The sequence below is a fragment of the Medicago truncatula genome, chromosome 4 (assembly GCF_003473485.1).
Source record: "Medicago truncatula cultivar Jemalong A17 chromosome 4, MtrunA17r5.0-ANR, whole genome shotgun sequence".
In the NCBI taxonomy this organism is placed as follows: Eukaryota; Viridiplantae; Streptophyta; class Magnoliopsida; order Fabales; family Fabaceae; genus Medicago; species Medicago truncatula.
In genome coordinates this window covers 46,190,140-46,207,979 of record NC_053045.1, presented here as the reverse complement: position 1 = coordinate 46,207,979, position 17,840 = coordinate 46,190,140, and the positions used below count along the sequence as shown (strand labels likewise).

Below are 17,840 nucleotides of genomic sequence, written 5' to 3'. Positions count from 1 at the left end.
CGTCTCTCTTCTAATTGAGCAATTTATAATTATTTTGAGGGGAACCAAAAATAATTTTACTTTGAAAATCGAGGGGTTAAAGTAGTGAAAAGTTCAAAATTTAAGCACTTGAAAAATATAGATAATCTAGATTTCTGAATACTACTGTATTGTTGAGTAATTTAGAAATAGAATGGATGTATTTTATGATTCATTATATTTTAACTAGCAAATAGACGAGCATGGCACTAACGTGCTCGTAAATAGACAGAACATGACACTAACATGTTTCGTCTATCCGCTTTTCTAATGCGCTTAATTGGATAAAGAGATATCAATTTTGACATATTCTGTGATGAAATAGTTCCTATTATAATGAGATTTAATTAATAATTTAAATAATATTATAAAAAAGATAAAATAGTAAATAAAATAGTTTAAGTGAAAGATAAATTTGGGATAATGAAAAATCCAATCCAAGAAACGCTATTCCCGTTTTTTTAGGGAACATTATCTATTTGTGTTTTGTTACTTCATTTCAATTACATATTTTTTTTTAAAAAATCAACATGTTATTTTTTAATAGTAAGTGGAAGATAAAATTAACCAATAAAAGTTTAGCAAAAAAAAGTATATATATCGCGAACCAAACATATCGTTCACCAAACATAAGATTTGAGTAATATAGGGTCTATGATAAAATCCATTGGAATTTTTATTTAGCAATGAAAATGAATTGAAATTATGTTGCAAACATTTTAAAATTTTCCTAAAACGTGATAATTTTGATCGTCTTGATAATTATTTTTCTAATACAAACATACCTTATAACCTATAGAATACTATTAACATATTCTTGTTATTGTTGTATATATTTTGAGAGAAATTTGTATAAATTAAATGGAAATCTTAAATGTGATTTACTATATCACGAGGTATATCAAATAGTTTTTTGAGAGAAATTTGTATAAATAGTTTTCTAGTTCACACACAACACTCAAACTCTTATAGAAGGGAGGTGTTGTTTATATTATGAGCGGTGTGTGGCTCCATTAAATTAATTGTTTTGTTTGTTAGGGAGTATTTAACTATATACTTGGGTGGATCTGGGGTTTCCATATTTTTTCTTCTTCATTTTGTGAGTTTCTTGATAGATAAAAAAAGTTTTCTAAGCTTGTCAGCTCGGTCTAGGGACCATAAAAAAAAAGTCTTCTAAACTTATCAGGCTGATCTATTTAAATAAATACGAATAACAACTTTATTTCTATTATTATATTAAATTTTGTAATTTGGATAAAATTATAAATTTGTTAACTTTTTCTATTTAAACTCATTAATCTACATTAATTTTGTGTATATTTAAATGTATTATTTTTTTTTTTGACAAAAAATGTATTATTATAAACTAGAATTGAAATATAATATCATATAGAGTCAAATTCTTTAAAATGACATGTCAAATATTAAAAGGGAGTTTAGTCCCATTGATCTAACCAACACATAAATTGTTAGCACCAGGAAGACCTACAATATTTTCAAAGTTTATAATAATTAATTTGGTTCAGTTAAATAAATAAAACTTGAGTTCAATTGATATTAAGTGTTAATGTAAAAGAAATTACAATTGTGTTCAATTATATCTCACCAAATAGATAATCGTGAAAAAACTAATATATCGAAGTAACATAAAAATATGAAATGCGTGAATAAACAAAATAATTATATATCGGGAGGGTTGACCCATTATCCATAGTGGTCATATCAGAGTGATCATACTTAATACGCAAACCAATAAGATTGTTTCTTTTTTCACATTATGAGTTTCTCACGCGTTCTATGAAGTTCGGATTATAGAATACAAACGGCATAAATATTGTATAAAAACCTCCAAAAACGCATTGAAACATTTCAGATTTTAAGATCCGAATAGAGTGCGCGAGAAACTCATAGAATGGAAAAAATAATGGTCGACCAATAAATAGCAGACATACCCAATTTGTCTCATTTATGTCGTACACTTTGAAGCTTCAATAAAATAAACACACTATGTGTGTGGTTGATTAGAATTCAAAATAGTTCAACATATATACAATCGACAGGTTCTAAAATAGGTATGGAATAGAAACATTGAAATAATAGGTCAGTTTTATTTGGTACAAGTGAGACAAATTTTATACTATGAAAAATTGTTTTGATCATTAGATTAAAAGAGATACGATGTGATTTGTTGATCAAATGATAGAACACATACATATACATAATTCAAAAACTATTTTACTTGTGCACATTAGACAAAATTATTAGAACAAAGCAAAGTCAAGTAACATTTTTCTTCCCCTAACCCATATGAAAGTTATTAATTAATATCTCAATTGTCATAGATGATGTTACATAGTACTAATACTCCACATATATAGCATGAAAATCCCAATTAAATGGGCTGCCAAGCTGCATGCATATATGTATAAAAAGATATGTTGTCCTCTAAATAACCTCTCCCTAGGATTAATACATAGGTACTCGATGATTTTTTCCTTAAGAAAACAAAAACAGTTCCCACTTACCATCCATCACATAGCTGGCCATATATGTATATATAGCAGATGTCATGATAAGTCATAACTAAATGAAACTAGCTATGCAAATTACATACTTAAACTATATAAATATATGTACAAAAAAGATGATTGAGAGAGATAAAGAGAGTACATATGAATGGATCTTGATTAATGATTAGTTGTGATTGGTCCTGTTGAGGAACATGGAAGGGACAATGTCTTGAAGGAGTCCATATTGATCAGGAGGAAGTTGTTGTTGATATTGTTGAAGAAATGAGTTGTTAATGTTGTTGTGTGAGTAAACGGAACCAGCAACGTTATTAGTAGTATGTGTTGTTGGTTGGGTGATATTGAAGGTGTTGTGGTGGTGCATGTGGAGAAGAAGATCTTGAGGGAAGTTTGACCCATATGAGAAAGGTGTAGGTGTAGATAGCAAATTAGAAGGTGTGAACATTGCAGCCGCATTGCCTCTTAGGGAAGTGGGGACAGGATGATTATGCTGACCTTCATATGTTGTTATCACAGTTGTTGGGTCTTCATATGATCTTTCTACGCGTTTTTTCACTGTACATTTCTGTGTTGTACACCTGTAATAGCTCCTGCAATATCAAATGCAATTTCTCATTATCAAATCATTCATCAAATTAATTAATGCTAAGAAATATATACAAGCCATTGTTTTGATGGTATCTAGAGTAGACCCTAGCTAGAGAGAGTTGTATACTTGATGTAATTTGAACATGGTTTTAATTTCCTTTTGACTTTCCTTTCATTTCCTTTTGTTTTTACTAGCTATGATTCAATTAATATATATTAATGTCTCTCTTGGGAACATGGGGTGTAAATAAATAAATAAGATTTGAATATATGTATAAAGAAATTTGAATTGAATTTGATGAAATATTAATTAACTAGTAATTAACATCCACATCAAGCAGATCTATAGAGTATAGTAGTATAGGTGAGTTAGTATATGATATTTAGTTTTATGTAAAATTATTGACTTTGTTTTAATAGTGGTAATGGATCTTCCATTGAATGCAACTGTTTATAATTACCTAGGGTATGGACTATTCTTAACAGCTTTCTGTCCATATTTTCTCCATCTGTATCCATCTTCTAGCTGATCAACTTCACTCTTTGTCATGAAAGCAAACCTTGGTTCTTTTTGCTTCTTCTCTCCTTTCTTCTTATCCACCTTGTTGTTCCTTTATTTCATTCAAAAACATATATTAAGTAATAATATTAATAACTACATGTTGCACCATTAAATTCAAGGGTTTGATGAGATAAGAAAAGGAAGAAAAGATTTACCCATTTTTAGAGCTTTCTTGTCCTGGTTCTTCTTTAACCTGTCCAATATTTTTCTTTCTCTTTCCTGAATCTTCTTCTTCTACTCCTCCAGCTTCAGAAGATGAGGAATTAGAGATAGATGAGTTAAGTGTAGCAAGGGTTTGATCACCACCACCTAATTCTCCAGCTGAAGGTTTTTGATTTCCTTGATCAACAGATGAAAAAACCTCTGATGAAGAAGGAGATAGTACTCCAAAAGAAGTTGCAAGTGGTGAATTGTAGTGATCCATGTTTCCTCCTTGTAAACTTTCTGTGAAACTCATATTATAAGATGATGGATCAAAGTAATTAGGTTGTGATGAATCTAAGTTATGAAAGGTTGAAAATTGTTTTTCACATGAGTACATGTTAGATCCTTGATCTAGCATAAAGTCTTGGAAATAAGGTTTAGGTTCATCAGACATGAAGAAGAAAGAGAAAGATATATAGAAGCAAAAGAGAAGAGTGTGTAGTGAGGTTGGTTTGTTTTGAAGTCTTATCTCTTGATGAGTTATTTATGTGTTTGTGTGTGTGTGTGTTATATTATATATAAGAATAAAAGAAAATAGCAAAGTCTTTGGGTTTGAACAGAGAATTGCTAGGTCACTTTTAAAAAGGAGGTTGACAAAATACCCTCCAATCAAAAGAGTAGAAAGTGCATGCTTTCTCATATGGAAACATTTTTAGACCATCTTACTTCCATTAAGGAAACTCATCAATATTAGTTAAGCAGATAGGGAGATTAATGTCACTTTGCATTTGCAGCCTCACCTATATGTAAATAAATCAAAAGGCATATATTGTTAATATTCTAATTTTAATACATTATTTTCATGTAAAATTCTTTATATGATATGTATACGAATTAAATCATATTATTAACCAACCATAAGATATATACACTATTAACAAAAGATACAACCTAGTCATATAGGGTGACCAAATTTATCAAATCATCACCTCCGGGTCCAAATTAAAATATAATATAAGAATTCTTTTTTTAATTAGTACAGTGATATAAGCATTTTTTTTAACAATAATATAAGCATTTTACAAGACAAAATATGGTCTTTTGCTGCGTATAACAAATTTATATACTGCCATGATATAAAATTTACTCTAATATAATCTTAATTAATATCTGGTAGAATCTTGATTTGATTACCTTTTTTTTTGGAGGAAATGATTTAACCCTTTGAAACACTAAAAGTTGGAAATAAATTAAATTGATCATTTTTAAAAAAGTTTTTGACGGTTCAGCCCAATTTGGAGTCTTCTAAAAAAACTAAACCAAAAAACAAAAACTTCTTTTGTGTTCTCTTTTTTTTTTTTTGACATATTCTTTTGTGTTCTCTTGGATTGCCGAAAACATAATGTACCACATGAAACCAATAATTCTAATTTATTTAAGCAGTGAAAAGGTACAGTTGAATGGAATCCAATCCCATGTAATAAAATCTTCTTCATTCACTGGTTTGTATTTCCGGTCTTTATGTTGATTTAAAAACTAATAGTCAAATATAACATGGTTGACTCTACTATATTGCTTTTACCTGGTCTCACATTTTTCCAATAATGTCAAATTTACTTTCATACATATAAGGAACGTTGATGGATTCGAGTTAAAAAAAATCTCAGCAATTGTTGTCATGTAGTATATGACATATAAAGTTTCGTAATTTAAATAATTAAATTTTATTTATCATCCGTCCAAATAATATTGTCTTATTATTAAACTTTTGTACTCCCACATCAACTCCTCTAATTATAATACAATCATGTTTATAATACACGCATTACTAATGTCTAAAGGTTAAGTTAATTTTTTTATCAAGATATATGATATTCACATTGGACCATTTATATATATAATTATATATCACATGGGGAAAAAGAAAAGCTTCAAATTAACGTGGAGCTATGATGCACACAGCTTGAAGAGGAGGTTGAGTTGAGAAGAAGATGTTTAGAAACTGTAGTAGTCAATGATTCAAACATTTCGACTTAGTTGTAAAATTGAAAAATAGGAACTTTGGTTTTGGAATAATAGAAAGGAACACACGTGTCTGAGACTGGCACCGGCATTTGACCGAAGCCTGAAACAGTGACAAGCACGTGGGTGAAGACGGTTTGTCTTGCTGTGCTGATGGGGAGCCAACGTCAGCATCTATTCTTTGTAAACCATTCAAGTTTTGAGCATGATTGATTTCCCACCTCTCCAATCTTAATTTAGAGCAATGATTTGATAAAATTGTATATGTTGATATATATTCAAATAAAATATCAAATTTGTTGATTTCAAATTCACCGGTCAAAATGCAGTAATATTATATATTATTTGAGAGAGAATATGTTTTTATTTTATTTTATTCGGTTCAAACGATTTGTCTTTGCAATTCGAGACGATTTTAGTGTAAACTGATTATCCTCTATGCGCATAACTATTGTGATTAATCTCTCAAGTATCGTGGAACTTAAATGGACGATAAACTCTACCTAAAAGTTATAACGTTGCTACGTGTTCTAGATTGAATTCGAACACATGAACTTGGTTAAGATAGAAGAGACATGTGCAATCGAAGATGGTTTAGAGCATCTACAATGTAGACTCTCAATTTGAAGGTCTTAAACGGGTCTCACTTGTACACATCACTTTTTTATTATTTTTTAATAACAGTACCTAATAGGTACTCATCCACTCCAAAGGAGATCTTATGGCAAAAAGTCTAAATAGGTTCCATAGCTAACTATTCCTCGTTTACATTCCACCACTAACATTATTTTAATAAAAAAAGTGTGTGGGGACCACTAAAAAATAAGGGTCTTAAGTTAGGCACTGGATCTTAGAAGACCCCCAATTTTTTTTCCCACAATAGAAATACCTATTAAGTACTAGATCTTAAATGGTGAAGACCTCACCATTGTGGATGCTCTAAACATTTATATACTTTTCAAGTGTGACCACTTGCATAAAACCTAAATCAGACAATATTATTTAAGTAAAAAGCATGTTAACTTCGTTTGTAATTACCAAGACTTTGCCACTCTATCACTATGTGGTGATCATTTGGTTTCCCATAAATAAGGAATACACGCTCTGGTCTCTATTACAAGTAAAATTTTATATTTTAGATTCATTCATTAATTGAAGTATGTGGTTTATAATAAAGACCATATACATCATTAATTGAATGAATCTAAAATATAAAATTTTGCGTATAAAAATGACCGGAGGGTGTATATGTCTAACTAGTTCAACTCTAAACTTGGATTAGTTAGAGATCAATGCATGCTTTATAATTTCCATTTTTTTTTGTGGTCGGGGTTCGAACCCAGACCCTGCATATATTATGCATTGTCCATATCAATTGAGGTAAGCTCACAATGATATAATTTCTATTTAATTGACAAATAAAATTGCCAATTATATATATATATATTATAATATATAGTTTCAAATTAAGCTCTGCTGGTTATTATTTGTAATTTATGTTTTTTACCTCATTAGTTATGATAATTTTTTTTTACCAACACTCATATGAAATAAATAGTGAAGTATATTATAACAACTTTTCGTAAAATATATCCAGGGCAACACAAATCCAGTATAAACATTTCTATCTCAAATATCAAATGTGATAATACAATCAAAAATCATAATAGCTGAAATAGTTATACTATAGGATTCTAAGAAAACATCAAATTTTGCTAGCATCAAGACATGTGCTGACAAGTTAGTTAGTTAATCATGACATTTTTATCTAGGGTTTTGTCGGGTGGAATTCGACTATTCCTTTTATTTCAGAGGATATTTTTAGAAATATAAATTTCCCCCCTGGTTATCATTTTTCTTGTTAGTTAAAATTGTTTGATGAATTCTACCAAAAAAAAAAAAAAATTGTTTGATGAATCTTGACCAAAAAATAAAAAAATAAAATTGTTTGATGAATTAAATAACCGAAATTAGTTAAAATAAATAAATAAATTAGCTTCAAATGATACATAAATATCTCAGCTAACTTTGCCTCACTAACTATAGTTTAGTACTTGCGTGTCCATGCTGTGGCTCCTTATTAAGCTTTGAATTGAACTATTGAATTACAACTTGGACTTGGTCATCTCCTACCTTTTTAGTGCTTTCCTTTTCACTATCTGTTTTTCTTTTTTATAGCACAGCAAGATGCTTTACGTAAAGGCAATCTGAGACTGTTTTTGGTTCAACAACAATAATAATTACCTTTTGGCCTTGCGAGACCGCATATATATAGAATTATTATAGTCTAATTTCTAACATGGAATCAGATTTTGTGACTATAGCAATATTGAGAAATCTTGACAAGGCAGAAGGTTTTAATAATTATATGAATATGAATGTAGTATACCTTTACTAAAAGCATATAATATGATGACACTTGTACGGTCCTCTGTGTTAGCAAGAGATGCCGGTGAAGATGTATATAAATGGTGGTGTAAATGTGGACACACATGATGCTCAATGGAAATTTTGATTTGCTTCAAAAAAAAAAAATGAAAATTTTGATGCCACTTGCAAAATTACCTTTCTTATGTTTTTTTAATGCAAAATTACAATTAATCCATTCATAATTAATGTTCTCTAAAAGAAACTTTTTTTTGCTCGAAGTCAAAACAAGATTATTTATTTCCAACAAAACAAGATTATTTAAATCGAGACTGTATGAGTTTAAAAGTCGGTTTCTGTCATTTGGTGGCCGTTTAGTCCTTCTCAAGTCTGTTTTGACCTCTCTACCTGTCTATGCTCTTTCCTTCTTCAAGGCTCCGTCAGGTATAATTTTTTCCATTGAATCTATTTTTTCTAAATTTTTTTGGGGGGTTGTAAGGATCACAAAAAAATTTCTTGGGTCAATTGGACCTCTATTTGTTCTAGGAGGGAGTATGGTGGTTTGGGAGTGCGGAGGTTGAGGGAGTTTAATGAGGCGTTATTAGGGAAATGGTGTTGGCGGTTATTAGTGGAGAGGAGGAGTTTTTGGTATAGGGTGTTGGTGGCGAGATATGGTGAGGTGAATGGGAGGTTGGAGGTTGGGGGCAAGAGGGTTTAGGTGGGGTAGAAGGTGGTTGGTTTCAAGAGGGTCTTACCCGGATGGTGGGTGATGGGGCTGATACGTTATTTTGGCATGACCTTTGGTTAGGAGGAGTGTCGTTTCGAGTGCGTTTCAGTCGCCTTTTTGAGCTTGCGGTTGGTAAATCTTGTACGGTGTCTTATATGTCGTCGTATGGTTGGGATGTTGGGGGGCGGGTTGGAGGTGGAGAAGGCAATTGTGGGTTTGGGAGGAGGACATGCTTGGGGAGTGTATCATTTTACTTCGTAATGTTTCTTTGCAGCTTAATGTGACATATACTTGGCGATGACAGCTGGACCTTTCTGCAGGTTACACCGTTAGCAACGCTTATCAACTTTTAACTTCTCAGGACAGCCCTCAGGTGGATAGTGTCGAGGCTCTAGTTTGGTATATTCACGTTCCTATTAAAGTTTCCATTTTTGCTTGGAGGTTGTTACGGGACCGGCTGCCAACTCGGACAAACTTGGTGCATCGTGGAGTTCTTCCCGGAGCCGCGGCTGGCTGTTTGTCGGGGTGTGGTGTTATTGAGACTTCTCAACATTTATTCATATCTGTGATTTTTATGGCACTCTTTGGCATAAGGTGCGGTCTTGGCTTGGAGTCTCAGGCCCAGACCCTTTTCATGTCTCAGATCATTTCTTTCAGTTCACTCATTCTGCAGGTGGTATGCGAGCAAGGCGCTCTTTTTTGCAGCTTGTTCGGTTGTTTTTTACGTGGATCATATGGAATGATCGTAATCATAGGTTGTTTAACAATACAACTAGTTCCATAGATCAGTTATTAGATAAAGTAAAGCGGCACTCTCTTTGGTGGCTAAAAGCTAGTAACGTCGTTTTTGCTTACGGTTTTCATTTATGGTGGTCAAATTACATGGCCTGTTTAGGAATTGGCTAATATCTTTGCCTAACATTGCTACTTTGTAATTATTTGAAGTCTCTGTAGTACACACTGTATTTTGGAGAAGCCTAGCTTTGTTAAAACATGTCCCATTTTTTATTGTTAAAAAAAAAAGATTATTTAATATACTTATCATATAGTTCATTACGGTGTGTGTAAAGGGGAAGCAGATTGTCTCCTGCGTTTTCTATAGTACCATTAAAAATCTTTGGTTTTTTGTAGTACAAAAAAAAAACCATATATTAACCATTAACTTCTTTTGAGGTCAATATTACTCATATATTAACCATGAAAAAAGTCAAATAGCATATATATGAATCAATACATCCACTAAATTGGATAGCTATATATCTCATATGGGATTGTTATTTTAAAAAAAAAAAAAAAAACTCATATGACTGTTCCTCACTGATATGATAACGTGGTTAATTAAATATATGGATAGATCAATATGTTGATAGTTACAGTTATAAGACCAGTCCTTCTATATTATACAGACTTTGTCATTAATTATGACGTGGAAAAGATCAAGGACAACCTTTAAAATCCATCAGGATGAAATAAAGATTCACTTTGTCCCCACTTTTATCTCTTTGGTGCTAATGCAATTAGCTTAGATTATGGAGTAAATAGTATATGGATCAGATCCCATACAAATATACCTCAAGAAGAAAAAATCACTTTTTAATTAATTTAACCAATCTCCAAGAAGACATTATCATGACAAAACTTCTTGCTGCTCTAAGAATGCAGGAGGGCTAAGTTCTTTCCCCTTTGACTTCACTAGAAATGGGAAACTTCTTGTATTGCATAACAATACCATCAATTACATTCATAGGATTAAGCAGTCAATATAGAAAAAAGAATAATGGAGAGGAACAAGTATACAATCATCTTCTCCCCACGTCACACACCCCAAAAACCAAAACAATCTTCCATAAGATAGGACGAACCAATTTTAGTCTTTTTTTTAATTGATACAATTTCCCAATTTTAGATATGCTTTTGTTAGATCTTAATATGAATGACAAATGTTAGGAACAATCTCTTATGTTCTCGAAAAATGATATGAACACTCTATGATATTTATTCTCTTATTTGATGAAACTCATGCGAGTCTCACCATTTTATTTGGGATTCATTCTCAAAGTCTGGTACCCACATGATTTCATCTAATAAGATAGTGAGTGTCAGAGAATGTCCATAACAATAGTATTCTCCACTTGCTCCCTTTCACGGCTCGAGCTGACAACCATCGATAAAGCGTTTTACCAACTAAAAAAATAAACACACACATCTAATCTCTTTTCTCCTAATAAGATAGTGACAATATATTGTCGCTAAATTCCCTAAAAAAAATATTTTTGCCAAATAATACTATATAACAAGTTCCTCTCAAAAAAAAAAAAAAAGTTGGGCTCAAACTGTTTTCTTTTTTTTAAATTATTTTGGTGAACACAACATTATCTCTAAAGTTGATTGAATATGTATCAACATCCAATTATTTAATGTTATATTATATTTTTATATTAATTTATTTTAAAATTAATTCAAATTTTAAATGAAATTTTCTTACAAGGTACTTGTGCCAATCAAACTTAAAATTTCTAAGATTTTTATATTCAATTAGTTTTTGATCTTAACTATATGATTTTCAAATGAAATGGATTCTGTTAATTTGAAGTCTAAAATTCAGCTTAAGATTGTTTCATTCAATATTCAAACTTGAATAGTATAATTTATATATGTAGTGAAACCAAAGTATATGATGAAACAATGCAAATCAAGTAAAAAAAAGTAAATAAGTCATACGTGACGTAAAAATGATTACAAGTTCGTCATGTGTAGATATACATACATAAATTGAACTCAAATAAGCTCTGAACATCTATCTAGAAGCTTAATTTAGCAATATGATTGGTTGTGAAAAAGTGAAAACATGAATACGTCAATTATGGGAAGCTTAAGTACCTCTTTGAAGACTACTAAAAGAGAAATGACAAATGAAAGAGAATTGAGCATATCATATTAGAGTTAATTGGATGGGTGCGGTTGCTTAAAGGGGACACCATATTCCCCTTTTATCTTTATACAAATTTTCAAAGGAAGAATTGACTTGGAATTGTTCTAAATTAAACGAATAAAAAAACAATGAAAAAAAAGAAGAGATTTTTGACCAAAATTAGTTTATAAGTGACATAAAATATAGAGTATTTGGTGATAGGTTATGATGGAAGTCGTTATCAATATTGAAGAGAGCAGGTTATTTGTTAGGTTCATTGAGATGTCGACACACTCGGGATGCCTCCAGCCCCCCAAATTTAAGGCATGGATAGGTCACTTTCATGGGTCACATTACTTAGGCTTGGCCATATTTTTTTACTTTCGTAAAATTGATTTTATAGGTATCAATTTGAACAGAAAAAAGACCAGGGAATTTGTTTTTAAAGTGGCTCAATTTCGTATATGAATATGAGTATTTATGTCATGGTTAAACATGAAAGTGACAAAAAGTGGTTAACCTGTTTTATTTGGTACAAATGGAGTAACGAAAAGTTACTTAGGGATGGTCTACAAACAAAATAGTAAGGTTTTGGTTTTTTCTTGGAAGCTATTTCATAATCGTATCCCAACGAGAGATCTTGTTAGAAGAAATAGTATTCCATTGGTGGCAAATTTAAATTGTGTCTTTTGTGATGGGTGCGTGGAAACTTTTGTGGTCCAAAATAATGTGCCTAATGAATATCATTACCCCTCAAAATTTGTTTGTTCATTTTGAAAGTTGAAGTGGGGAGGCGAGGAACATGAAACTTAGAAAGGATTGGTGGTTGATTTGGCATGCATCGATTTGGGTAATTTGAAAATCTATAATGATATCATTCAATAATAATACCATGTAGATTGATGAAATGGTTGAGGAGAATAATGTGTTGTCTTGGCAATAGAGTTTGAGTAGATTTAAGATTTCATCTTGTTTATTCTACTAATGACGTTGGAACCTAAAGAATTGTTTATTGTGATAACTTGGATTTCATCTTGTTTATTCTACTAATGAGAGCGTTTATCTTGGCAATCAATCACGGTGTCTTTCTTTTCTTTGGTGTGGTTACTGCATATTTACGGTGCCTTTTGTATGTTTTTTTTCCCACGGCATGTGTGAGTGAGATTTAATATATATATATATATATATATATATATATATATGCTGTTTTAAAAATAAAAAAGACCTAACATGCGTGTATTCCATATATATTTACTTAAAAAAAGTATGATATATATGTTGATTGACAATACAAAGAATAAAAGTACTGACAAAGTTGGATATAAAAAAGTGAAATACATTTCCAATTTCTTTGTTACTAAATTTTGTGAGAGTTTTTCTACTTGCACCCTAGTTAATCATGGTTGCACCTCAAAATGACAAGATTATCCTTTCATAAAATTTGATTTTCAAAAAGCCTATTCCTTCTTTTTTGGTTACACCCTAAAACCCTTCTTCCAAAACCATAATTCTCCAATCGATCGATTGTGTTCTGCGAAGATTTTCAAAACCATACTTTCTCACGTCCATTCATGATTTCAAAGAAAATTCGAAGCAAATCAGGTTAGCAAGTGTTGTTCTTCAATCCATTGTGTTTTTCTTGTTATGGGTTCTCAGTTCTGATTTTGAGTTTTCCTTGTTCATGTAAACTCAGTTTAAGTATGTTCATGTAAACTCAGTTTAAGTATGTTCATGTAAACTCAGTTTAAGTATGTTCATGTAAACTCAGTTTAAGTAGGTTCATGTTAACTCAATTTAAGTAGGTTCATGTAAACTCAGTTTAAGTAGGTTCATGTAAACTTAGTTTACATGAACCTACTTAAACTGAATTTAAGTTAACCTTGTCAATGTAAATTAAAACCGTAATCGTACAGTGCATCAGTGCAGTTGAAGGAAAAAAAAAATTGAAACTAGCAAATAGAAGAAGAAATTCACTTACTTATATCCAATTGAGTATGGATGAAAAAAATTTTTGATTCACTCTTTAATTTTCATGGAGATTGATATTGAACATCAAATTGTTTGATCGATCGCTTTGTGGGGTGTAAGAGGGTGAAACTCACTGACAATGAATAAAATTAGGGTTTTAAGAAAATTTATATAAAAGGGCAATTTTAGTATTATAAAAAAAAATTTAAAAAAATTTGGGTGTAACCAGAAAAACATGGGGTGTAAATAGAAAAACTCATTTTGTGACGAGATATATCCAAAAAAAAAAGTGACGAAATGAGAAAGAAATTTAACAATTTTCTTCTAATAAATTTCTGTGATTAATTTAATTTTTTGAATAACATGGTGTATTTAATAGCATATATAACATATAACTTGGTCAAGAAAAAAACGTGTATAACAAATACTGCTATTTGCTACATGATGATGTAATTTGATTTGTGTGGCTCGGACCCTAATTGACCATGCTTCATGCTAATATTATACACTAATTAAGGTGGGGTTTGAGGCAATAATATAGTTGTCACACGTTGAACATGATGACATTGATGTCAGTGTGATTGATATTAGGATATGCTAGCTGTGAGGTATTTGCAGGTGAAAATTAATTTTAGAGGCGTAATGTGATGATGCATCAAAATATGCATAGAATGTTGGTTTGGTACAACATGTATATTAATAGAAATAGAAATAGAAATTAAAGAAGATTATGTTAAAGATAACATGCATGTCACAAAGTCAAGCTGATGGAATGTAATATTCAAGAAAGAAATTGAAGAGAAGTTGGATATAGGTCACCATGACTGTCACGTGGCATATCACATGGTTTAGGGTCCATCAGTGACAAGCAAGAAGATAATATATATGCATGTATATGGTTTGAACTTTGAACAACACCTATTTTTTTAGGGCAAATTTTTTCATAATGTGACAAAATTTAACTCCACAATACTCCACCAAAGGGAAGACTGGCACAAACTTTTTTTTAAAAGAACTTGTCACATGCATAGAATATTAGAAGTAGAACCCTGCTTTATACTTTATGCTGCATATAATTTTCAATTTCTGAAGTTATAGTTATAGAACAAGCACATTAATTTACACAGAAAATTACAAGTTTCTTATCAATCAATCAATACTCTAAAGCTAGGCCGGTGAACCAACTTACAACGGTACAACCTATAATTTGCATTTATAACGGTTGCATGAGCAAGTAGGAATATGTGATTGTCACGCAAAATACTATACACCATTAATCAAACTAAAAGGACTGTGAAAGTGCTATCTTAACATCGTTGTTGGTGGCAAGTACAATTCGGTTAATCTCAGAAACCGTACCTTTAATTAGTCCAACAAATTTGGATGAAGTTAATATTCTTAGAAATCAAATTTTTCATGTCAAAATAAATTACTACTCTTTAGTTGTGAGAGTTGTTGAAAAGAAAGAAAAAAAAGTGAGAGATAGAAAAAAAAATATGTATTGGGTCACATACAATACGAATATATATGGTGTTTAAATAACACAATTGTTTTGTAAGGTGAGTTAGGCTAACCTAAATTTTAGGATAATATTGGAGTCTATCTATAATTCGTTAAACCACTTGTTTTTAGAATCGACATTATCAAATCACTCGAGTTATGCTCCATGTGTTCAATCTTAAATGTGAGGTATACTTGTGTTAATAGTCTTACATTTGATAAAATGAGAATTAAAAATGAACTTATAAATGAAATACTCAAGGTTACAAATCGAATTTGTAAGAATTGGGTTAAACTCATCCCAAGTTCTAAAAGTAAATGGGGTTGACTAATACACTAGACAAAATTATCATTATCATTAGTTTAATCTTGGTTTGTGATTTCTCTCAATCTCATGTCCCCTCTATGATGAAGCCTAAAGTAAGAAAGAGCTAATTAAGTACTAGCAATTTTATACCGCAACCGCCCAAGCTTAGATGACTTAATCTCACTCTGTTATATTAACTATAATAGTGGGTTTTCTTCCTCAAAAAATTAAGATGGGAAAGAGTTTTATTGATCATATTCTTGACAAATTATTGCTTTCAAATTCAATGAAACTTTAGCAATAATAGAGAGAGAGAGAGGGAGGGGTGACTCATAGAAAATTTCATTAGACAAAGCAATTCTTATCTAGTAGAAAAGCCTTTCTACATAGTGCACTGAATTTAACTTGAATAACAAGTTTTCTGTACTCCACAAGTTTTTTTTTTTTTTTTTTTTTGTGTGGATAAAGAAGTATTCCACAAGTTTTGATGACTATTTCCTAGTCTTACAGCATAATATATGCTAGTAAATCAATCCACATCACTAATCACTTTTTGGCCTCTAACTCATTTAAATTTTTTCTTCTTAATAATTATTTCCAATTTGACTTGAAGGCTAAAGTCAAACATTTTATCAATCATAGACACATTTTCGCCACTTGGAATGTTCCAACTTGCCCTAATTTTTTTAATATATTTTATCATATAATCGTTGATGTATAAGTATAAATATATTTATTCATAGTATACGGCAGCACGGCTTCCAATGCTTCCACATTAGAGTTGAGTCTTTAATAATGTGAAAGGTTCCTCTTTGATTTGATTCTTTCATAAGTCAAGCATATTATTGACTGTTCTACCTACTATAATACTTTCCACTTAGCATGATCGAGAAAGAAATAGTCCTTTTTTTCTAAATTAATAATTAAGTACGTATTAGTCAGAATCGTTAATTGTAAAAAATTGTACTATAGTAGTTAAAGTTTAATTTGACGTAGTCATGTCTGGTCACTTTTTTACCGTATGCCTTTCTCCCTTCCTTCTTAAAGAATTGTCAACTTTTGTTCTGATTTCTGTTATATGCAAATGTGATACTCATTTCACAGATTGTTTCAATCACTTTCATGATCCGTGCCATTTTCAGTGTGATTAAACAGATGAAAAACCATGTCAATACTTAAAATGTGAAATAGTGTTACATATATAAGTGGGGGATTTATACTTGACTCATCCTTTTAACTATTTCATATGGGTTTTGATCCATGGTGAGTTTGTATGAAAAACCGTATATCGGTCTTTTAAATGAATATCAATTATTTTAAAATGTTAGGATTTAGAGTTGTGAGCGAGGAATACAATAATTTACCAAAATATCACTAATAGTAATAATTAACTAAACAAAAATTACAGTCGCGTGGGACACCACTTTGAGAAATAAAAAAGATGAAATCTTCGCAAGTCAAAGCACATTTACAACAAGCTTGAGTCGGGTAAAGGGCCAAACGATCCAAATTAGGGCTTAAAACTTCAAAATTTTGGGGCGATAAAAAGCTTGCAAAATTTCATTTAGTTATAAGGTATATAATAAATTAAGTATATGTATTTGATCCTAATTAAGTATATGTATTTACAACAATCAAAATTGCAATCAATACTAACAAATCTTTAACTATATCTAACTAACGTTGTTAAAAAAACTCAAGTAATAAACTTCTAGAACACAGTGAGAAATCAAGATCATGCAACTGAGATTGGTTTGATTGATTCTTCCAAAACCCAAAAGAAGCTTTTGAAATTTACAAACGTTTACTAAGTCACAGATGTACTAGTAAAACCCAATTATGTTGAACTTTCTATTCAACAATGAATTTGGTTGAATTCTCATAAACATAATTACCCACTATCATTGCTATTTTGTTTGTTTTTCCAAGATGGAAACATAAATAATGATTGTTGCTTATACAAAAACAAGCTAAACAAAATAAAAAGAAAATGTTAAAAGAAAACATAATGAAAGCAGCCTTTTGAGAACAAAATCAAAAAACCACACCTAATTCTTTCTTTTTATCTATAGTACTACAAATTAAGTCCCTTTTCATACTATGAATGAAAACCAAAAAAGCATAGTCTATCATTTAAATAATAGTCCAAAATTCAATTGGTTAATGATAATACTTACCTAATTCCAACTAGCCTACTT

At 30.8% G+C, this 17,840-nt stretch overlaps 2 protein-coding genes across 2 annotated transcripts; one reads left to right on the top strand and one right to left on the bottom strand.

The window, feature by feature from the left end:
- Positions 1-2,311: 2,311 nt before the first annotated feature.
- Positions 2,312-4,397, bottom strand: LOC25493387 (WRKY transcription factor 28). The gene is made up of 3 exons (XM_013601875.3): positions 3,852-4,397; positions 3,596-3,745; positions 2,312-3,136 (listed from the first exon to the last, which is right to left on the bottom strand). The coding sequence occupies exons 1-3, from the start codon at positions 4,292-4,294 to the stop codon at positions 2,713-2,715; spliced, it is 1,017 nt and encodes a 338-aa protein (XP_013457329.1). The 5' UTR covers positions 4,295-4,397; the 3' UTR covers positions 2,312-2,712.
- Positions 4,398-8,988: 4,591 nt separating this feature from the next.
- On the top strand, positions 8,989-9,699 carry LOC112420917 (uncharacterized). The gene is made up of 3 exons (XM_024780728.1): positions 8,989-9,160; positions 9,277-9,550; positions 9,630-9,699. The coding sequence occupies exons 1-3, from the start codon at positions 8,989-8,991 to the stop codon at positions 9,697-9,699; spliced, it is 516 nt and encodes a 171-aa protein (XP_024636496.1).
- The last annotated feature ends 8,141 nt before the right edge of the window (positions 9,700-17,840 follow it).

Coding starts and splice junctions, on each gene's coding strand:
- LOC25493387 (XM_013601875.3), bottom strand. CDS start 4,294: ATGTCTGATGAACCTAAACCTTATTTCCAAGACTTTATGCTAGATCAA. Junction 3,746..3,851: donor CAAGAAAGCTCTAAAAATGG/GTAAATCTTTTC, acceptor AATGAAATAAAG/GAACAACAAGGTGGATAAGA. Junction 3,137..3,595: donor AAGAATAGTCCATACCCTAG/GTAATTATAAAC, acceptor TTGATATTGCAG/GAGCTATTACAGGTGTACAA.
- LOC112420917 (XM_024780728.1), top strand. CDS start 8,989: ATGGTGGGTGATGGGGCTGATACGTTATTTTGGCATGACCTTTGGTTA. Junction 9,161..9,276: donor GCGGGTTGGAGGTGGAGAAG/GCAATTGTGGGT, acceptor ACCTTTCTGCAG/GTTACACCGTTAGCAACGCT. Junction 9,551..9,629: donor ATGGCACTCTTTGGCATAAG/GTGCGGTCTTGG, acceptor CTCATTCTGCAG/GTGGTATGCGAGCAAGGCGC.